The sequence below is a fragment of the Cryptomeria japonica genome, chromosome 9, assembly GCF_030272615.1.
Source record: "Cryptomeria japonica chromosome 9, Sugi_1.0, whole genome shotgun sequence".
In the NCBI taxonomy this organism is placed as follows: domain Eukaryota; kingdom Viridiplantae; phylum Streptophyta; class Pinopsida; order Cupressales; family Cupressaceae; genus Cryptomeria; species Cryptomeria japonica.
Genome location: NC_081413.1, coordinates 43021579 through 43045470, shown reverse-complemented (window position 1 = coordinate 43045470; position 23892 = coordinate 43021579). Strand labels below are relative to the sequence as shown.

The following is a 23892-nucleotide window of genomic DNA, read 5'->3' as shown; positions in this document are numbered from 1 at the left end:
CCAACGGTGCGAGAATTAAGGCTGCTCTTGTCATTTATCCTACGTTCGTCTAAAGTAGTACGTCTTAATTAAACTAGCAATTGCACTTTGGTGTGCAATGGGTACGCCGAATAGGTGTGGAAGGTCAGTTAGGAAAAAAAAAATGTTCTGGAGAGACAAAGGGGTAAGGAGATAGATGTAAGAGACAAAAATAGAGGATAGATGATAATTAGAGATATATAGAAATATGGAGTGTTAGGGAGAGAGATGCAGGGAGGGGTAAGAAGATCGAGGTAGGGGAGAGGAATGCATAGATAGAAATGGAGAGGGATAGATGTATTTATCTAATCAAATCGTGTTTCTCGTATCTTATGACTCATTAGCAGAAGGAATTGCATTCCTACCATGGTTATGATGGAAGATAAATGTATCTAGGTGACAAGAGTTTGCATCAAATTGTTGGTTGTAGGATTGATTATATAACCACATTGGCAGTGATGAGTGACACCTAAATGCACTTTGAAGACATCATAAATTTGGATGCAAAGTAGTAAAGAGTGAATGTAAAGTATGCATTGAATAATATTTGTTGTTGGAAAGAAAATTGAAATACTTTGAGAAAATATATATACCCAATTTAAAATGTGTTTAACCATTCAACAAAAGAATTCTCTTAAAAATATATATAAAAAATAAAACTAAACTATATTAAAATTGTTAAATTTAAAATTTTAACTTTTATATTAAACATTACAAATAAAAACTAACATAAAATGTTAAAAATAAAATGAAACTTATTATAAAGATAAGCTAATTCATGATTTACAAATTTATTTCATTTAACATATAAATAATAATAAAATATTAAATACTTAGCAAAAAAATATATATTATATAATATATAAATTACAAATAGCATAATATATGAATGACCTACACATATATATTTTTTTCTCCATATGATTCACTTCATTAACAAATGATCAAAATTTGAATTAACAAAAGCTTGGAAGAGAGTCTAGGGTCACCTACTTAGGTTTTAATTATAAAAGTTGTGCAAAATATAGCAAGGAGATACACTAGTAGGACATCATCATACTGAACATATAAAAATAAAACATAAATAAATAAATTTGAAACTTAAATCTAAATTAAAATGATAAAAAATTAATTTATAATTTAATAATTTATTTAATTCAATTCTTATATACATAAAATAATTATTAATATTATTAAAAATCTATTATTTACATATTATTTATATTACAATATAACAATTCTTAAAACAAATAATAAATAAAAACAAAAATTTAAAGTATATTTTTTTATGTAAAAGTTGAATAAAAATGAGAAATTTAAAAGTAAAAAATTAAAAATTAAAAATAATGAGACCTAGAATTACAATATTATAGTTAATTATTGTTCAATTAAACTTAAATAACACCAACTCTAAGCTTAGTTAAATTCTAAATCTTAGTTGAATTCTAAATCTAACCCTAACCCTAACCCTAACCCTAACCTCCTAAATATAATTAATTGAAATAAATTTCAACCCTAAATCTTTTTAATCTTCATATTATTTGTTATCTACTTTTTTATTTAATTATATAGTTTTAATTAGATAATTATCAACCTTAAAAAAATTTATATATAAATTAAATTTAAAATTTACAATTTAATACTTTTGTATAAGTTAAATTTGATAAAATACAAAAAAAAAATATGATTTTCATCTTTTAAATATAGTTATAATTAATTAATAATTATTTTGAATAAAACATCAGCACTCTACTTAAATATTATTCATTTGAAGAATATATCTTAAAATAAATAAACCATCAGTACTCTTCTTAAACACTAACTGTTTATTTTAAATTTATAATGTATCAATTCTAAACTTTTAATATGAATATTGTACAAAGCATAATATGAACTTGACAATTATATTTTTAAAGATAAATGAAAACCCAATTTTTATCTTTAACTCTAAATCTAGTTATTTAACATTTGTTTTTTTAATAAAAATCAATATTATTATTTAAAAAAATTGTTGACATAATAAAATTATTCTCACTCAAAAATATTAAATGTTTTCTTCTCCTTAATAATAATATAAATATAATTAAAAAAATTATAAATAAAATTCTTCATTGTTATTAAATTATTTATATTTATTATATTATTGATAAAAAATATAATCTAATATTAAAATATTAAATCATTTAAATAAATTATTTTAAAAATTAAATACTACAAAATTTTAAATAATCAACAATTAAAAAAAACCTTCTACGTAGTCTCATTTTAAAAAAATTCTATCGCTTAAACTTAATGATGATTAATGTTATAGGGTTTGTCTTAACCATGTATATGTCCAGTAAATGAAATACCTTTTTTTTAAACGGGCAAGTAAAAAGCACGATGAAAGAGAAGAAAGCAATGTAGAAAGCGCAGAAAGTGACGGACGCGAGCAGAATGGACGAGCCTGACAATTTATCAGAAATCGCAGAAGATGTCAGAAAGAATAGATGAAAAGGTCTGGAGGAGCCGGTCCCAGTTGCGTGGAGTTGACAGGGAAAGTGGCTCGTACAGCCAATGAGGAGGTGTAAAAACCAACGGACAAAATTGCTTCAATGGTCTTGCATTGGTTCTAATGAATTATGAACCTTTGATTTTAAAGATTGTGTGGTTCATCTCATATAGGGAACGCCTTCGGCGTAATAATTAGACAAAATCGACCACACAGTCAAATTCGCAATGGGTGGTGGGCCCCTCCTGCTTACAACGTGGGAACAAATACACCGCAGAGGTACACATATTAAAACCTTTACTGTCGTTTTTAGTAATTAATCAATAAATTGATTGTGCATTAATGTTGATTTGATTGTGCATAGAAATTCTATATTTTTTGTTGAGGAAAAATAAATTTTATGCCTACAAAATTAGCATAGCTCAATTAAATGATAAATAAATCTTTTTGTAAATATTTTTTGTTAAAAATTTTACATGTTGACTTTTGAAAAGTTAAAAATTTATTTTAGATTGAAAAATTTAAAAACCTGATTGATTGTCAAAGACAATTACTAATAACCATTTAAGACCATGGTGGATGCATAAGTATTCCTACCCATGGCAAGAACTAATAATTAAAAGACACCACATCATTATATTTATTCTTATGTAGAATATAATCATGTACAACAAATCATTGAGATGGAATTGGACTGTCATAAATTACATATATGTACTAAGATGCCGATTATTTTTTAAGAACCATGAACCATAGTTGGTTAGATATTCTATAGTGGTGTACTAAAATATCCATTTATATGATCACGTTAGTAGACATTCTACAATAGAATATGTACAAGGCTAGCACAATCCATGTAACAAAAACAAAAAGCTAATAATAAATAAGAGACCTACAATATATAGCAGAAGTTAGATTTGATTTGTTTTTAAATGTGCTAATAATAATATCTATCAACCTAGATAACATTATTTTTTCTAAATAAGAGTATGGCCTCTGCTAAACCTAAGGCTCCTCTGGTTCCCCCTATTGTTCAAAGCTCTATTCAGAAGACAGTCAATGTTGAAGAAGAATTGGAGGAGATGGCCTCTTCCTAATCTGCAGGGTTAGATTGAACCTTGGATAACACTAATGAGAAAAGAGGCCAATCCTCCATGCCCCCTCCCCCCCCATGATTCTGCTAACTTCTCTCCTCGAAGTACATTGATCAAGGATGAATTTCCACTCTTTGCAGCTAAAGTGAACAAACTTTGTGAAGGGTTTAGTAAGCATGAACCTATCATTTGTTGGCTCTAGGAAATATTTAAGGTGGCAAAAAATAAAACCAATAGGCTCAAAGCCATTTTAGAGGTGGATGCTAGAGCCTCAATCTAGATGGAGGATGAGAAGGAGTAGAGGACTTAGATGGCAGTGGGGAAATTTATTGAGATGATTGATAAATAGGAAGCACTAGACAACTCTATTAAGAAGCTCACTAAGAAGATTGGGCAAACCAAGAATAATAAAACTAAGTTGCTATGGTGGAGGCTATATAGGAAAAACATGAAATAATGAGGAATATAGAGAGCATGTTTGATCAAAATAGGGAGAGAAAAGAGAATATCTCTACTACTCTTCATGACGTCCAAGATGTAATCATTAGGTGGTAGGCAAAGAAAATAAGACATCTAGAGTTGTCAGCCATGAGGGGGCTTCAAGCATTTGTTTCAAGGGTGAAAGACATGCCAAACTCCTTGACTGTTTCCTCTGGGAAAGATTATTCCTAAAAGCTCAATGTGTTGGAGAAACGAATAGACATTTGTCAAGAGAGGAAACTAGATTTCTCTCTGACTCGATAAGCCATTGGTTCATGCTTTTGGTGGGAGAGTGTTTTTTTTTTTTTTTTTCTTTAGCTTGTTGTTATCTAGTGTTTAGTTCTAAGATTTGGGTTTGTTAGTGTTAGTGGTTGTTGTTGGGTTCTTTTTTGGTAGCAGGATTTTGTTCATGGGTTTTCACTCGTGATCTCTTGGTTTTATCACCTTTTATTGTGAATTTATAAAGGTTTAAGCCACTCCCAGTTTAATATATTTAAAACATAAATATAATGCATACCACAACACAATGATTTATGTTAGGAAAACCCTTTTGGGAGAAAAAATCCACATTCTAAAAGTTGCTTAATATATTATTAAAAAAACAATGGATTTCAATATACATATAGAGAAATCTTCTTACAAGAGTATCACCAACAAAGCTCCAAGGTAACTCAACAACTATTAGACTCATCGAATACATCACAATACTCAACCATAATACAATGGCCTCATAAAATAGGGTTACCTTCTAGGGAAAACAAAGTGCACAAAATATCCATCATTAGATCTATGACCTAATCATATAAAGTCAATATTTAAAATGATAAATTATACATAAAATGTAGCTTCGGGGGTGGTTCCCCCAAAATCCCCTATTTTGGTGTGTGGCCCCAAAACATCCCATGAGGGTCACCATCACCCCCAGCCTCAAAAGGGAGGTAACCCCCCTTGCAAACCCCCATGCTTATTCATCATCAGTAAGCTCTTCTTATTGCAATGATGAGACTCTATTTTCTTAGCATATCTAAGATGAAATGAATTAAAAAGAAATTAGCACGATCATAACTAATTGAATAAATATTCTTATGTATACTTAGTAGTATAATTTTTATTGATTAATTAATTATTGGAAGTCACCAAGGACATACAAATAGATGGGACTGGAGGCCTAGATCGATTTGCAAGAGCTTCCTATGGTAAAGAACGAGCTCATGAGGTCCAATCTCCCTGTAGCCCATGTGGTACTAGTAGATGTGTTATGCCAGTGCTCTTAGTCACAATAAAAAGTTTACCAAGCACATTGCAATTTATAGGGGATGCTTTACCTAATTCACGCAATCTAAAAAATAGGGTTCTTTCTATAGTTTGCTACCTAAGTGTTGTTGTTGTTGTTGTTGTCACCACCAAGGTTCACAACCCAATTAGGCCACCGTATTTGTAGGCTTGTGCCCTAGCCATTCCAATATACTAATGGAATTGAACCTTAGCATTTTTATATTGGGATGAGGTCCCCTATTTATGACCTCACCATTTCATAGCTTTGGGTCGAAAATTCTTGCTGTGGAGCTAGAGGGCATGTCATGCTAATGTCACCAATCATGTTAATTTTTTAACAAAACACATATTTTAATTTAAAAAAGAAGAAGTAGAAATAGAGACTACTATAAAATATTATTAAGATTATTTGTAAAAGAAAGTAAAATTAGATACTATTGTAAAAGGAGATGTACTAAAAAATATATCATTTATTTTAGTGATGAATCTCTTCAAACTATTTATCTTTTCAATATTCATGTGAAGGAATGTTTAAAAAAATGTGATACCTAAGAAATAAATAACATGAATGTTTTGAAATTGTGAAAAAACAATCTCACAAAATTTAGCCTAAAATATTTAAGGATTATTTCTAACATTCTATATTATAGAATGAAAAATAAATAATTTCTAGCCTCATATAAATATTTCATATATGTTCTTAATAATGAATTGTACACAAATTAATGACATATGTGAATCAAAAAATAAACAAACATTGATTAGCAATGACATGAAGCATAAGGATATTATAATTGTTGGCATGGACATAATTCATTGTTGGACTGGTATTGTTCTTGTGTTCACGTAAGTTCAATATGTGAACATTTGCACACTTGAAGAACATGATTGTATCTATACAAAATTTTGAGATATTAATAATTAAAAGGCACAACATCGTTATATTTACTCTTATGTAGAATATAATCATGTTTAGCAAATCATTGAGATGGAATTAGACTGTCATAAATTACTTATATTTACTAAGATGTCGATTATTTGTTAAGAACCATGAACCATAGTTGGTTAGATATTCTATAGTGGTGTACTAAAATATCCATTTATATGATCACATTTGGTTGTTCTCTTATGTTGGTAGGCATTCTACAATAGAATATGTAAGAGGCTAGCACAATCCATGTAACAGAAACAAAAAGCTAATAATAAATAAGAGACCTGCAATATAAAGCAGAAGTTAAATTTGATTTGTTTTTAAATGCCCTAATAATAATATCTATCAACCTAGATAACATTATTTTTTTGTAAATAAGAGTATGAATGTTAAGTAAAATTATTTGAGAAAAAAAGGAAGGGGGGGGGGGAAACGGGACCCACATGCAGTGGTGATAGATTAAAACTGAAAGCGTGTTGGCACGGCGTGGCTCCCCAGTAATGCCCTTCATTGGACGAAGGAAGGAAAAAAAATCTGAAACATTTATTCATATATAAAAATAAAATTAAGCAATTATAGAAAGTTGCTAATTGCAAGATAGAAATAAAAGCATTTTTGAAACATATTTCAAAAAAAATTCTTCTCTTAAATTTATACATGCCATAGCAGTTCCCACAACAGCATGGGATCCTCCTCACACATGCTATATTGACTGTGTTGTGAGGGGGAATACAAAACATTTCCAGCATCATCACCTCCAATGGTGAGAGGGTATACAGGCTTGTCATTCAGGAGATCTGCTTGCGTGGCTGCCAACTGGGACTCCAAATCTGCAATCCGCTGCTGCAGTTGGTGGGTTGCTCTTGTACACCCATAAACAGGGTCCTCCACCCTGGCACTTGCTTCATACACCAAACTATTAACTGCATCTGCTCTTTCCTCGGGTTTAACATCCTACAACAATACCGCATCAAAACCATTAATAAAATCATCCTACCAATTCAAACCGAAAAACACTATAAACTTTCTCTGAATCCGATGTGCAAATGGTTGTAGCTAATAGCTACAACTCTAAACAAATGCGAAGCTACATGAATCGAATTTATTGAAGAGAAAAGTAAATGTATTGGGCCTGGGTACTTTACTCTAAGCAATTTGGCAACACGGCTAATTCCATAGGCCTCATGCACAATCGCAAACATTTGAACGCCGTCCTGTGGAAAATATTGAGCCAGCAGACATTCAGCTGAGCATTTCTTGCGCTGAAATCGACAAGCTGCGCAGGCCGAAGGTGCCATCTTTCCTTTTGATATTCCCCAACACTGTGCAGCTGTACCTTTTATAATTACATACAGCTCAAAATAGCCATGAGGAGGAATGCGTTTACTCGGTTCTTTCTTCCTTTTTCCTAATTCACCTAAAAAAAGCGGGTGGCGGGCGATTTCACATCTCTAGTCAGAACACAAGAATATATTACGATGTTATTCAAAGGGACCGACACTAATATCGCACTAAATAGTAGTTTTCGACGTTACTTGTCGCAATAGTCCACAGCAGGTATAAAGACGTTATTGGACTGGAACACGTAAAGCTTTTTCCGCGTGCTGATGTTGGTTTCAATGTGGGGGCCTTGTTGAAACACTGGAATTTCGAATTTTCGGGGCTGTTTCCTTTTAGTAAACTACAAAATATCATGTTTGGTTAGGAAATTTCTAATTGGATTCTTTTTTGTTGGTTTCAATGTGACGGGTTTTGTTGAAACATTGGAATTTCGAATTATCGGGGCTGTTTCCTTTTACTAAACTACAAAACAGTATTTTTGGAATTTTTTTGTTAGGGAAACTTCTAACTCGATTCTCTTTTGTTGGTTTCGAACTTCGAATTATCGGAGTTGTTTCCTTTTACCCAACTACGAAACATCATTTTTGGAGATTTTTTGTTAGGGAAACTTCTAACTGGATTCTCTTTTGTTGGTTTCAATGTGACGGGTTTTGTTGAAACATTAGAACTTCGAATTATCGAGGCCGTTTCCTTTTACTAAACTACAAAACATCATTTTTGAATTTTTTTCGTTAGGGAAACTTCTAACTCGATTCTTTTTTGTTGGTTTCGAACTTCAAATTATCGGGGCTGTTTCCTTTTACTAAACTACAAAACATCATTTTTGGAAATTTTTTGTTAGGGAAACTTCTAACAGGATTCTTTTTTGTTGGTTTCAATGTGACGGGTTTTGTTGAAACATTAGAACTTCGAATTATCGAGGCCGTTTCCTTTTACTAAAATACAAAACATCATTTCTGAAATTTTTTTGTTAGGGAAACTTCTAACTGGATTCTTTTTTAATTATTGGAGTTGTTTTCTTTTACTAAATTACAAAACATTATTTTAGAATCTTTTTTAAGATCTTTTTGTTAGGAAATTTTTTAATTCAACTCTTTTTTCATTATGAGAACCAGGCCTGGAATTTGACAGGCTAAATGGCCATTTTTTCACTTTTAAACCATATTTGATAGCTTATAAAATTAGTAGAATGCATGCATTGACATGCTCTTTTTTTCTAAAACCATATAGATGACACTTCCAATTATATATAAACCGTAAAAAAATATAGTAGGTAATATATATCATACAATATTATAATTTATAATATAGATATATATTAGTTTAGAATGTTTATTAAAAAAATACAAATTTATTTATAATATTTTGAAATGGAAGGATGTAGTTGTTTCTAATTTTATAATATTTTAATATAATTTTTGAGAGCATTCGATTTTTTCATATGAATTTAGAAACTTCTCATAATTGAAATGATAAAATAGAATTGATAAAATATTTTAATATGAATATTTTACAATATATTCTATTTTTTTTATATATGAATTTAGAAACTTAGTCAGTTTAATTTTTTAAATATTTTTAATAAGATTGTTATAGAAACTTGTCATAATATATATAATTTTGAAATTTTAATGTTTATTATTGCTAAATTAGTAATTATTAATTGATTATCATTTAATGTTAATATATAATATATATTAGTTTATTAATTTAGAAACTTATTTTGTAAATTTAAGATTTTTTTGCATATATTAATAATTTATCATTATTTTCTCAATCTTCTACTTTTATTTATATTTTTTGACAGTTAATATCTTTCTTAAAACATTGAAATGACTAAACTGTCATAAAAAAATCATATGACAGGTAGGAGTGACCGTCAAATTCTAGACCTGATGAGAACTGTTTTCTTTTATCAAACTACAAAACATTATTTCAAAATCCTCTTGTTAACCAAACTTATAACTCAACTCTTTTCCGATTATCAGAACTATTTCCTTTTACTAAACTACAAAACATTATTTTAAAAAACATTATTTAAAATCTTTTTATTAGAAAATTTCTAACTCAACTCTTTTTCCATTATCCAAACTGACTCCTTTTACTAAACTACAAAATATCATTTTAGAATCCTTTTGTTAGGAAACTTCTAACTCAACTCTTTCTCGTGACATAAGTTGCATGCTATTATCTTAGCTAATGGGTGTTGCTAACTCTTTACGTCTCTTCAAATCTACCTTTGTTACCTTCGTAATTTCATGTTTTCTACGGTGGCTAATATTGTATAAATCGTGCACGTTTTGTAATTGTCAGTACAAGAATTTCATTCATATGTAGCTCTGTTTTTAGTATACATGTTTTGTTTTTAAGTTAAAGTGCAAATTTTCTTATTTTTAAGGTAGTCTGCAAGATTACTTCCACCAAATTTTTTAAATAGGTAGGGGAGAGGGCGAAACATTCATACAGTGATTCGAATTATGGATTCCAATGACAACACATGAGTGAGAACCTGTGGTATTGTAAATTATGTTTACAAGAAGCTAGAAAGCATAGAATTGAAGCAACTATTCCATTCAAAAACCCAACATATAGAAGTTCATGAGATTCCAAGGGTCACAAAAACCCCTTGAGAATCAAAGAACAACAGTCATATTAGTTTATTACATAGTTAAATCTAAAACTATGTAATTGTTCAAAAAATGATATAAAATTAGTCCTAACTTTAACTAGGCATAACTTTTTGCACAACACTCAAAATTATGAGCTGTTTAACTCGTTGGAAAGGTCTCCAAGAGTTGTAGGTGAGATTTTATAAGTTTCACCACTTTCAAGGGATAAAAATGCCCCGAAGGCCTTCAAAAATGCCATTACTAACATATAGAAAATCTAAAAAAAATTATGAAAATATTTTTTCAACTATATTAAATTTTCTTCTGATCATTATAGTCTCCTTACCCAAAATGTAATGTTTCCACTACTTACAAGATTGGACAATAGCATACAGTCCCTTGTCGTAAGTAGCATATCGACGCACTGTATAAGAAAATTCTGACTGTGATATGCGACTCGATGACCATGCTGCATGAGGACTACCCCTAGAGAATATTATGATGCATCTGTTTGTATTTCAAATGACTGTTGTAGGTCAGGAAGAGATAAATTTGGTGCAGAACATAACCTTTGATTTAGCCCCTCGAATGCTACTTGTTGAGCACTTGTCCATTTAAAATTTGCTTATGCCCGCCCCCTCAATGATTGATTTAGAGGCAAAGATAGATGGGAAAATCCCAACACAAATCTGTGATAAAATTTTCACAACCTGAGGAAACTTCGTAACTCTCTGAGATTTCTAGGAGACGGCCAATCCTTAATAACTTGTATCTTCTTCGGATCAACATGGACACCTTCACTGTCAATAACATATCTTAATTATTTGATACTCTGCATACCAAAGGAGCACTTTTCTTTGTTTGCATAAAGCCCATGATCTTGTAAGGTTGAGAGAATTTTCTCCACATTTTGCAAATGTTCCTCCCAATTTTTGCTGAAGATGAGTATGTCATCAAGATATACCACCACGAAGGAATCAGTGAATGGTCTAAATATATCATTCATCATTCTCATGAATTTTGTTGGAGCATTTGTTAGACCGAAAGGCATCACTAGCCATTCAAACAATCCCTCTTTAGATTTAAAAGTTGTCTTCCACACATCGGCTGATTCAATTGGTACTTGATGGTACCCTAATTTCAAATCAATTTTGGTGAATAATTGGGCCCCTCTAAGTTGGTCCAAGAGGTCATCTATCCAGGGAAGTGGATACCTATTTTTGACTGAAATTTTATCCAAGGCCCTATAGTCAATAAAAAGTCTCTAGGTTCCATCCTTTTTCTTTGCTAAAACAATGGGGCTGCCACAGGGTGATGCACTTGGATGAATAAGTCTCGTCTCAATCAATTCTTGTATTTGCCTCTTAATCTCATTATTCTCTAATACTGACCTACGGTAGACTAGTTCATTAGGTAATGGAGTTCCTGGTATCAAATCAATAGTATGTCTCACTTGGCAATGTGTAGGTACCCCAGTTGGTAACTTAAACATATTTTCATATTTCATCAAAATTTGATCCATTGATATTTTTTGTAGTGTTGTGGTATTTGTGATGGTATGGGAATTATAAACTTAATTCCTTTCTTCTTCAGAATGAATCATCAATAAAATGAAGATTCCCATTTTGGCAACCAACCTCTTACATTGCTTGGCACTAATAAAAGAGGTAGTGTATGCAAGGCTTACCTCTGGTATTCTGTATTTCTGCTCACCTAATTTGATGATCATGGTGCGAGGCCTTGACTCATAGACACCATGTCACTGGTACATATATGGTTGTCGCAACAGAACATCACAAACATCTAAGGGAGCCACATCATAGATTACCTCATCTTTGAAAGGCTTTATGGAGTATGAAAGGCAACACTGCTGGTGCACCTAGATATCTCTTCCTTGACTAACCCATCCCATTGAATAGGATTGCGGGTGGGTTGCTGTTTTCAGATTCACTCTCTGCACAGTCTCTGCTGATATTATGTTCTTTTGACTTTCTCTATCAACGATAAAGTGCACGGATTTTCCTCTAACCCACATTTGTGAATGGAACAATCTCTCCACATCCTCCCTGAGCAATATCCTTGTAGTAGCTACCATGGCATATGGATCAGCCTCAATTACCTATTCATGATTTTCTTCTGTGCAAGTTTCTAGTACCTTAGATTTTGCCTTTTCTTCATGCGTCTCCATCATTAAGCTTTTTATGGTTCTGTAATATTTTGTATTATGCAAGGGACTCTTATGGAATTCACACCACTTACCATTTTCTTGTGTCTTATTCATACTTCATGTCTTTTTTGTTAATGAATTAGGAGAGGGGTCCTTAGAGGTTTGTTTCCATGTAGTTTTACCACCTTCACTCTTCCATCTGTTGTTTGCGAAATTATTCCTCCTTCCTTCCTGTTTGAATTTCTCCTCAATTTCGCTAGCAAATTTATATGCACTAGATAAAGTCTCTATGTTCGAGAATTCCATTTCAGTTTGGATGTACCTATGGAGTCCACTCTGATATTTGAAAACTCGGTGCTTCTCACAATCTTTGATGCTAAGCTTTACTGCTAAGGCATGAAACAAATTAGTATATTCCTAAACAGTTTGGTCCTTCTTTTGTCAAAGCAATTGCCACTATATATATTTTTATTCATATGTATCAATAGGAAAATATTCTTCCTTTATGTGCTCCATGAATTCTCCCCATGTGGGTTTTTGATCAAAAATAAAAGTGCTGCCATTTTCTACTACCTTGGATGCTAACTTTGCTTCCCATAAATCTTTCACATGATTTTCAGCTTTGAGGAGAGCAAAAGTTATCTTCTCTTCATCCAAAAACTAATTGATAGATAAATATCTTTCCAGTTTTGAAACCCAATCATCAACAACATCTGCATCGAGCTTTTCTTGAAATGTGGCTATATCGAAATTCACTTGCACCTTGAATGGCATATACCTTGTGAATGCTGGGTTTTCTTGTGACCCATGACTTTCCAGTATTTTCTTTAACTGCTCCATCATTTCTTCACATTGTTTTGTTAGTGCATCTGCAACTAATGTTTTAATGTCACCATTCGTCTGCAACCTAGCCATTTGTGATCGTGTACGTCTCAAAGGAAGATAGTCTGAAGGATTCCTTGTTTCCAACCGCAATCTGTTATATGTTTTTCATGTGTGATATGACATACAGGAGAAAACTTGCTCTGATACCACTGATCCGAATTATGGATTGGGATGACAACACCTGAGTGAGAACGTGCGGTACTGCAAATTCTGTTTACAAGAACCAGAAAGCTGAGAATTGAAGCAAGCCAAAAAGTAATCTATACCATTCAAAAATCCAACATGTATAAGTTCATGAGATTCCAAGGGTCATAAAAACCCCTTGAGAATTGAAGTCCAATAGTCACATTTGTTTATTACATAATAAAATCTACAACTATGCAAGTTTTCAAAAAACTATATAAAATTTGTCAAAACTTTAACTAGGCACAACTTTCTACACAAGACTCTAAATTACGAACCGTTTGACTTGTTGGAAAGGTCTTCAAGATTTGTAGGTGATATTTTGAAAGTTTCACCCCTTTCAAGAACTAAAAATACCTTGAAGGCCTTCAAAAATGCCAATTACTGACATACAGAAAAACTTAAAAAAAATATGAAAATATTTTTTCAACTATTTCAAATTTTCTTCTGATCATTATGGTCTCCTTACCCAAAATGTAATGTTTGCACTACTTACAGGCTTGAACAATAGTATATAGTTCCTTGTCGTAAGTAGCATATCAATGCACTATATTAGAAAAAGTCTGATTGTGATATGCAATTGGGTGTCCATGCTGCATGAGGGCTGCCCCTAGAGCATATTATGATGCATATGTTTGTATTTCAAATGACTATTGCAGGTCAGGAAGAGATAAAACTGGTGCATTACATAACCTTCATTTTAGCCCCTCAAATTCTTCTTGTTGAGCACTTATTCATTTAAAATTTGCTTGTGTCCCCCCCCTCAATGACTGATTTAGAGGCCAAGACAAATGGGAAAATCCCAACACAAATCTGCGATAAAAGTTTTCTAACCCGAGGAAACTTCGTAACTCTGTGAGATTTATAGGAGATGACCAGTCCTTAATCACTTGTATCTTCTCTAGATTAACATGGACACCTTCACTGTCAATAACATATCCTAAGTATTTGATACTCTGCTTATCAAAGGAGCACTTTTCTTTGTTTGCATAAAGCCCATGATCTTGTAAGGTTGAGAGAATTTTCTCCACATGTTGCAAATGTTCCTCCCGATTTTTGTTGAAGATGAGTATTTCATCAAGATATACCACAACGAAGGAATCAGTGAATGCTCTAAATATGTCATTCATCATTCTCATGACTGTCGCTAGAGCATTTGTTAGACCGAAATGCATCACTAGCCATTCAAACAATCCCTCTTTAGATTTGAAAGTTATCTTCCACACATCAGTTAATTCAATTGGTACTTGATGGTACCCTAATTTCAAATCAATTTTGGTGAAGAATTAGGCCCCTCTATGCTAGTCCAAGAGGTCATCTATCCGGGAAAGTGGATACCTATTTTTGACTGAAATTTTAATCAAGGCCCTATAGTCAATACAATGTCTCCAGGTTCCATCCTTTTTCTTTGCTAGAACAATGGGGCTGCCATAGGGTGATGCACTTGGACGAATATGTTCCTTCTCAATCAATTCTTGTATTTACCTCTTAATCTCATTATTCTCTAATACTGACCTATGGTAGACTGGCTCATTAGGTAATGGAGTTCCTAGTATCAAATCAATAGTATGTCTCACTTGACAGTGTGTAGGTACCCTAGTTGGTAACTTAAACATATTTTTATATTTCATCAAAATTTGATCCATTCATATTTTTTGCAGTGTTATGGTGTTTGTGATGGTATGGGAATTATAAACTTATTTCCTTTCTTCTTTAGAATAAATCACCAATAAAATGAATGTTCTTATTTTGGCAACCAACCTCTTACATTGCTTGGCACTAATCAAAGAGGTAGTGTATGCAGGGCTTACCTCTGGTATTCAGTACTTCTGCTCACCTAATTTGATTGTCACGCTGTGAGGCCCTGACTCATAGACACCATGTCACTGGTACATATATGGTTGTCCCAACAGAACATCGCAAACATCTAAGGGAGTCACATCATAGATTACCTCATCTTTGAAAGGCTTTATGGAATATGAAAGGCGACACTGTTGGTGTACCTGGATATCTCTTCCTTCACTATCCCATTCCATTGAATAGGATTGCGGGTGGGTTGTTGTTTTCTGATTCAGTCTCTTCACAATCTCTACTGATATTAGGTTCTTTTGACTTTCGCTATCAACGATAAAGTGCAGGGCTTTTCCTTTGACCTACATTTGTGAATGGAACAATCTCTCCTCATCCTCCCAGGGCACTATCCTTGTAGTAGCTACCATGGCATATGGATCAACCTCAATAACCTATTCAGGATTTCCTTCTATGCAAGTTTCTGCTACCTTAGATTCTGCCTTGTCATCATGCCTCTCCATCATTAAGTTTTTTATGGTTCTGCAATCTTTTGTATTATGCGTGGGACTCTTATGGAATTCACACCACATATCATTTTCTTGTGTCTTCTTCCTACTCCATGTTTTTTTTGTTTTTTAATTGGGAGAGGGGTCCTTAGAGGTTTGTGTCCATGTAGTTTGTCCACCTTCACCCTTCCATCTGTTGTTTGTGAAATTATCCCTTCTTCCTTTCTATTTGAATTTCTCCTCAATTTTGGTAGCAAATTTATATGCACTAGGTAAATTCTCTATGTTGAGAAATTCTATTTCATTTTGGATGTACCTGTGAAGTCCACTCTGATATTTCAAAACTCGGTTCTTCTCACAATATTTGATGCCAAGGTTTGTTGCGAAGTAATGAAACATATTAGTATATTCCTAAACAATTTGGCCCTTCTTCTGTCGAAGCAATTGCCACTACATATATTTTTGTTCATATGTATCAATAGGAAAATATGCTTCCTTTATGTGCTCCATGAATTCTCCTCATCTGGGTTTTTGATCAAAAATAAAAGTGCTGCCATTTTCTGGTGCCTTGGATGCTAACTTTTCTTGCCATGAATATTTGACATGATTTTCAGATTTGAGGAGAGCGAAATTTATCTTCTCTTCATTTGAAAACTGATTGATAGAGAAATATCTTTCCAGTTTTGAAACCCAATCATCAACAACATCTGCATGGATCTTTCCTTGAGATGTGGCTATATCAAAATTCACTTGCACCTTGAATGGCATATACCCTGTGAATGGTGGGTTTGCTTGTGACCCATGACTTTCCAGCATTTGCTTGAACTGCTCCATCATTTTTTCACATTGTTTTGATAGTGCATCTGCAACTAATGCTTTATTGTCATCGTCGGTCTGCAACTTAGCCATCTGCGATCGTGTGCATCTCAAAGGAAGGTAGTTTGAAGGATTCCTTGTTTCCAACCCCAATCATTTATATGTTGATCACATGTAATATGACATACCAAAGTGAAATTTCTCTAATACCACTAATCCAAATTATGGATTCGGATGACAACACTTGAGTGAGAACCTTGGGTATTGTATATTCTGTTTACAAGAACCAGAAAGCATAGAATTGAAGCAAGGCAGAAAGTAATCTATTCCATTAGAAAATACAACATATAGAAGTTCATGAGATTCCAAGGGTCACAAAAACCCCTTGAGAATCGAAGTCCAACAGTCACATTTGTTTATTACATAATAAAATCTAAAACTATGTAAGTTTTCAAAACACTATATAAAATTTGTCTTAACTTTAACTAGGCATAACTTTTTGCATAGGACTTGAAATTACGAGCCGTTTAACTCATTGGAAAGGTCTCCAAGAGTTGTAGGTGATATTTTGAAATTTTTGCCACTTTAAAGGGTTAAAAATTCCCTGAAGGCCTTCAAAAATGCAAATTACTAACGTATAGAAAAAATAAAAACAAAATATGAATATGTTTTTCCAACTATTTCAAATTTTCTTCTGATCATTACAGTCTCCTTACCCAAAATGTAATGTTTTCACTGCTTACAGGCTTGAACAATAGCATACAGTTCCTTGTCATAAGTAGGATATTGATGCACTATATTAGAAAAAAATTTGACTGTGATATGTGATTGGATGACCATGTTGCGTGAGGACTGCCCCTAGAGCATATTCTGATGCATCTGTTTGTATTTCAAATGACTGTTGCAGGACAGGAAGAGATAAAAATGGTGTAGAACATAATCTTCATTTTGTCCCCTCAAATGCTTCTTGTTGAGCACTTGTTCATTTAAAATTTTCTTGTGCGCCCCCCCCCCCCTTAATGATTGATTTAGAGGCCAAGACAGATGGGAAAATCCCAACACAAATCTACGATAAAAGTTTGCCAACCCGAGCAAACTTCGTAACTCTATGAGATTTCTAGGAGATGGGAAGTCCTTAATCACTTGTATCTTCTCCGGATCAAGATGGATACCTTCACTGTCAATAACATATCCTAAGTATTTGATACTCAGCATACCAAAGGATCACTTTTCTTTGTTTTCATAAAGCCCATGATCTTGTAAGGTCGAGAGAATTTTTTCCATATGTTCTAAATGTTCCTCCATAGTTTTACTGAAGATGAGTATGTCATCAAGATATACCACCATGAAGGAATCAGTGAATGGCCTAAGTATATCATTCATCATTCTCATGAATGTCACTGGAGCATTTGTTAGACCGAAAGGCATCAGTAGCCATTCAAATAGTCCCTCTTTAGATTTGAAAGTTTTCTTCCACACATCGGCTAATTCAATTGGTACTTGATGGTACCCTGATTTCAAATCAATTTTGGTGAAGAATCGGGCCCCTCTAAGATGGGCCAAGAGGTCATCTATCTGGGGAAGTGGATACCTATTTTTGATTGAAATTTTATTCAAGGCCGTATAGTCAATACAAAGTCTCTAGGTTCCATCCTTTTTCTTTGCTAGAACAATGCAGCTGCCATAGGGTGATGCACTTGGACGAATATGTCCCTTCTTAATCAATTCTTGTATTTGCCTCTTAATCTCATTATTCTCTAATACTGACCTATCGTAGACTGGTTCATTAGGTAATGGAGTTGCTGGTATCAAATCAATAGTATGTCTCACTTGACAGTGTGTAGGGACCCCAGTTGGTAACTTAAACATATATTCATATTTCATCAAAATTTGATCCATTGATATTTTATGCAGTGTTGTGGTGTTTGTGATGGTATGGGAATTATAAACTGATTTCCTTTCTTTTTCGGAATGAACCATCAATAAAATGAATGTTCCCGTTTTGGCAACCAACCTCTTACATTGCTTGGCACTAATCAAAGAGGTAGTGTATGAAGGGCTTACCTCTGGTATTTGGTATTTCTGCTCACCTAATTTGATGGTCACACTGCGAGGCCTAGACTCATAGACACCATGTCGCTAGTACATATATGGTTTTCCAAACAGCACATCACAAACATATAAGGGAGCCACATCACAGATTACCTCATCTTTGAAAGGCTTTATGGAGTATGAAAGGTGACACTGCTGGTGTACCTGGATATCACTTCCTAGACTAACCCATCCCATTCAATAAGATTGCGGGTGGGTTGTTTTTCAGATTCATTCTCTTCACAGTCTCTGTTGATATTAGGTTCTCTTGACTTCCACTATCAACGATAAAGTGCAGGGCTTTTACTTTGACCCACATTTGTGAATGGAACAATCTCTCCTCATCCTCCCGGGGCAATATCCTTGTAGCAGCTACTGTGGCATATGGATTAGCTTCAATGATCTGCTCATGATTTCCTTCTATGCAAGTTTGTGCTACCTTAGATTCTGCCTTGTCTTCATGCGTCTCCATCATTAAGCTTTTTATGGTTTTGCAATCTTTTGAATTATGCAAGGGAGTCTTATGGAATTCACACCACATATCGTTTTCTTGTGTCTTCTTCATACTCCATGTCTTTTTTGTTTGTGAATTGGGAGAGGGGTCCTTAGAGGTTTGTGTCCATGTAGTTTTGCCACCTTCACCCTTCCTTTCTGTTTGAATTTTTCCTCAATTTTGGTAGCAAATTTATATGCACTAGGTAAAGTCTCTATGTTCAGGAATTCCATTTCAGTTTGGATGTACCTTTGGAGTCCACTCTAATATTTCAAAAATTGGTGCTTCTTACAATCTTTGATGCCAAGCTTTGTAGCTAAGGCATGAAACATATTAGTAGATCCCTGAACAGTTCGGTCCTTCTTCTGTCGAAGAAATTGCTACAACATATATTTTTGTTCATATATATCAATAGGAAAATATTCTTCCTTTATGTGCTCCATGAATTCTCCCCATGTGGGTTTTTGATAAAAAATAAAAATGCTGCCATTTTCTGCTACCTTGAATGCTAACTTTGCTTCCCACGAATCTTTCACATGATTTTTAGCTTTGAGGAGAGTGAATGTTATCTTCTCTTCATCTTAAAACTGATTGATAGAGAAATATCTTTCCAGTTTTGAAACCCAATCATCCACATCTGCATTGATCTTTCCTTGAAAAGTGGGTATATCGAAAGTTACTTGCACCTTGAATGGCATATAGCCTATGAATGGTGGGTTTGCTTGTGACACACGATTTTCCAACATTTTCTTGAACTGCTCCATCATTTATTCATGTTGTTTTGTTAGTGCATCTGTAACTAATTCTTTAATGTCATCGTCGGTCTGCAATATAGTCATCTATGATCGTGTGTGTCTCAAAGGAAGGTAGTCTGAAGGATTCCTTGTTTCCAACCCCAATCTTATATATGTTGATTGCATGTGATATGACATACATGAGAGAACTTTCTTTGATATCACTGATCCAAATTATGGATTCGGATGACAACACCTGAGTGAGAACCTATGGTATTTTAAATTTTGTTTACAAGAACCAGAAAGCATAGAATTGAAGCAAGCAAAAAATTAATCTATTCCATTCAAAAATCTAAAATATAGAAGTTCATAAGATTGCAAGGGTCATAAAAACCCCTTGAGAATCAAATTCCAACAATCACATTTGTTTATTACATAATAAAATGTAGAACTATGTAATTTTTCAAAAAACTATTTTAAATTTGTCCTAACTTGAACTAGGCATAACTTTTTGCATAGGACTCAAAATTACGAGCCGTTTAACTCATTGGAAAGGTCTCCAAGATTTTTAGGTGAGATTTTGAAATTTTTTCTGCTTTCAAGAGATAAAAATTCCCTAAAGGCCTTCAAAAATGCCAATTACTAACGTATAGAAAAACTAAAAACAAATATGAAAATATTTTTTAAACTATTTCAAATTTTCTTCTGATCATACAGGGTCTAATTGTTTTTATATTATTATTCTTTTAATATAAATCTGGTTTAATTCTGAAGCCATAAAAATAAGAAGTAGAGAAGTTCTACCATGAGAAGCCAAACATTATACATGTATAATATAAAATAGACCAGGCACTAAAAGAATTAGCTGCACACAAAGTGCTCGAGGAAAAAATATTTTATTGTTATATTATTCAGTGTTGTTATACATTTAGTTATATCATGTAAATTTATAGTAGATATATGTAAATAAAAAAGGTAATCATATGTTGGTAAGGATACATTCATACTTGAAAACATGAAAATTTATATATATTTTATAAAATGAGGCATAAACACATTCATTAACAAGTGAAAAAAATATTTTTTTTCATATAAAATATGATAAATATCTAGTATAAGTGTGTCATTTATAAGATAAGATGTTCATTTAATAAAAAAATATACTCATTTAAACAAATATTGTTGGTAAAGTTCAAATTTGATGAGAAAAAGTAGAGGAGGCTATGGTGGGGTTTTATTTGTAACAAAATAGGTGGATAGTCATTGACAATGCAATTTTCCTGTGAAATTGGACTCATTTGTGGGCTTTTAGTGCTTGTTTCTGGGATTGGTAGCTTGGCTTCTCTGTGGGTGTAGCTCCTCTGAAAAGTAACTTTTTCTTTGTTTTTTGGGTTATTGTTGGGAGGCCTTATGTGCTTTCCATTCTATTGGGTCATGTATTTTTTTCCATGCCCTTCCTCCTCTAGTTGAGCTTGTTCTTGTTGATCTCTATCAGTTGGTTTTGCAGCCTATGATGACCCATTTTTTGTAGCCTCTATATCTTTTCTCTTCTTTATTTCTTAGGGAATTGACCATTTGGTTCTTCCTTTTGGTGATTGTTGGTAGTGTTCCATGCATTGGATGTGCTTCTCCTAGAGTCCCTACCTTGTTTTTCCCTAGGTGGAGGCTAGTCATGTTATATTTTTGTTCCTTTTTCAAGGCCTTGTTTATTTCTTGTGATAAGTCCTACTCTTCTTTGGGTTAGGTTTAGATGAATCTATTCAGATTTCTTTGGTGGGGTGATGCATTATGGTAAGAAATGGCTTTCTAGATCTAAGTTCTTTTGGGTTGGAGACTTTTGGTTTCAACTTCCGTGGATCCCTTGTTTGGCAGTTTTTCAACTTCTTTGGGTTGTTTGAATTACTCTTTCTCCTTTCCTTTCATCTTGTTGGTGGGTTTTGTGTTCAAGGATTGTGTTGAGATTCATGTCATCTCCTTTTCCTTCTAGCTGTTAAAGTTTGCACCCAACCCTAGGATCCAATCTATAGGCCATCCTCCACACACACAAGAGAGATGCAACCTTTGAGATGGTATTCCATGAATAACCAAAATATACTGAGATGAGAGGTATGTTACAATCAATATTATCTTCTCTTTTAAAGGTAAGAGCTAAGGAGGAGAGGGCATAGGATCTTTACAAGTATCTCAATCTTGAGAAAGAGTAGGTAGAGATAACAACTACTCAACTATCTAATTAAATGCTACTTACCTAAGTTGAAACTTGAGTAACATAAATAGTCAAAACCCTTTACTCCAACCCCCTCTTTAAGTGCAACTTAGGGAGTAAAAACTATGCAATATTTGATGTATTATGGGTCTCAAGAAAAAGGCCATGTTACGTATCCATGTACCAATAGAACGCATTGAAATCTCTCACAACTAAAAAAAATGAGAAAATACCTATGGAAAAGAATTCCTCTCCAAAAGAGAAAACTTGAAGGACTAAGAAGCCTCCAAAGCAATGTCCTAAAATTATGAACTTGAAGAAGCTATAGACAATTGTCAAAGCATAGTGATTTGGTGTCATAACCAAAGTACCTCCTCTAAAATAAGATGATGATTAGGATCAAGAAGGAAATAGTTTGCATAAGTGAACCAAATAACACTTCTTGAATAATGATTAGATGGTAACAACATAAAAGAAAATTATCAATTGAAAATATAGATGACACATAAATTTGCATAATTGGTCTCATCATCACTACTTAACCAATGAATTAGTTGAAAATATAGGTGCAATATTCTAAAGTGCCATGATCAATTGAGGAATGGATATTTCCTCCACAAAATAGGAATGGGAGAGTGTCTCAATTAATTTCAAGAAAAACCAAGGAAGCATTAGCATAATTAGTATGATATCCTACATAATGCTAAGTAAAGAGAATTTGATAGATCCACTCAAACTATATATCACCAAGAAATGCATGAAGGAGATGATACAAAATCTTAAGTGACCAAAAGAGTACCCACAAATGAACAAACGGTGTGTAGCAAGACTACAAAACAACATGAGGCAAGAATCCTAAAGATCATATGGTTATCATGAAGGGATGCTCATTTGACAAAGTTGTGATTGAAAACCAACAAAGGCACTACACAATTCCCCATGGACTGTATAGTGAAAATAAAATAATATGGCATAATATTTGTGCAAAATCCCAAAACCACATTAATGCAACACTAGATTTTAATGTGTCTAGAAATGAAAGTTCTTACAAATGATGATCAAATTATTTAAAGCGACAAAAAAATGAAGAAAATACCTACACCAATGGAAGTGCATGGAACCATTGTTTCAATGATATTTCATTTTCTAAAAATGGACAATGAACACCCAAATTATGGCTAGTTGAATAAAAAATGATGTCCCCTTCCTTGTTTAGAAAGGGCAACAATAGAGAAAATGGGGTGGTTAGGGTTGGTTGCAACTCCACACACCACCTCTAAGCCATCAACGAGGGAGGCCCATACAAGCACACATGACTTAATTAAGCATCCCCTTGTAGAAGTTGAACATGCCTCACCAATTTTGGTACACTTCAAGCCACAAATAATTATCTGGGACTTCAGACTTTATCAAGCCACAATGAGTGACCACTGCAAACATGCTCACTGCTTGAGAATTAATGTGATAATTTCCAAACACTCCACTAAAACTTAGCCAAATCCGTAACAAATGTTGATTTCCTAAAAAATATGCTAGAAAAGTTCCACGCAAGCTTTGGGACCCACATACTAACTCACCATAGTTAATGCACCACCATGAGTACCCAACTCACATTCACATTTGAGTGTAATGCTTATAAAAATAAAAAATGACATCCACCTAACAAAAGTGGGATTTAAATCCCAATACATAGTGAACTAATGTTCTAGCAATGAGCATCGAGATGACCCAAATAAAGTGAAACTTTGATAAGGAAATAATATGACCTGACTACTTGAGGT

General features: G+C 33.2%; 1 protein-coding gene across 1 annotated transcript; it reads right to left on the bottom strand.

Moving 5' to 3' along the window:
- Window positions 1-6940: 6940 nt before the first annotated feature.
- Window positions 6941-19150, bottom strand: LOC131043918 (LOB domain-containing protein 10-like). The gene is made up of 3 exons (XM_057977151.2): window positions 18868-19150; window positions 7435-7619; window positions 6941-7243 (listed from the first exon to the last, which is right to left on the bottom strand). The coding sequence occupies exons 1-3, from the start codon at window positions 19148-19150 to the stop codon at window positions 6941-6943; spliced, it is 771 nt and encodes a 256-aa protein (XP_057833134.2).
- Window positions 19151-23892: the final 4742 nt, after the last annotated feature.

Excerpts from the sequence above, each read along its gene's own strand:
- LOC131043918 (XM_057977151.2), bottom strand. The coding sequence starts at position 19,150 with ATGGAGACGCATGAAGACAAGGCAGAATCTAAGGTAGCACAAACTTGC. Across the intron at positions 7,620-18,867 it reads AATCTTATTGAATGGGATGG|CTGCACAGTGTTGGGGAATA; the intron begins GTTAGTCTAGGA and ends TAAAAGGTACAG. Across the intron at positions 7,244-7,434 it reads GTGTTGCCAAATTGCTTAGA|GATGTTAAACCCGAGGAAAG; the intron begins GTAAAGTACCCA and ends GTATTGTTGTAG.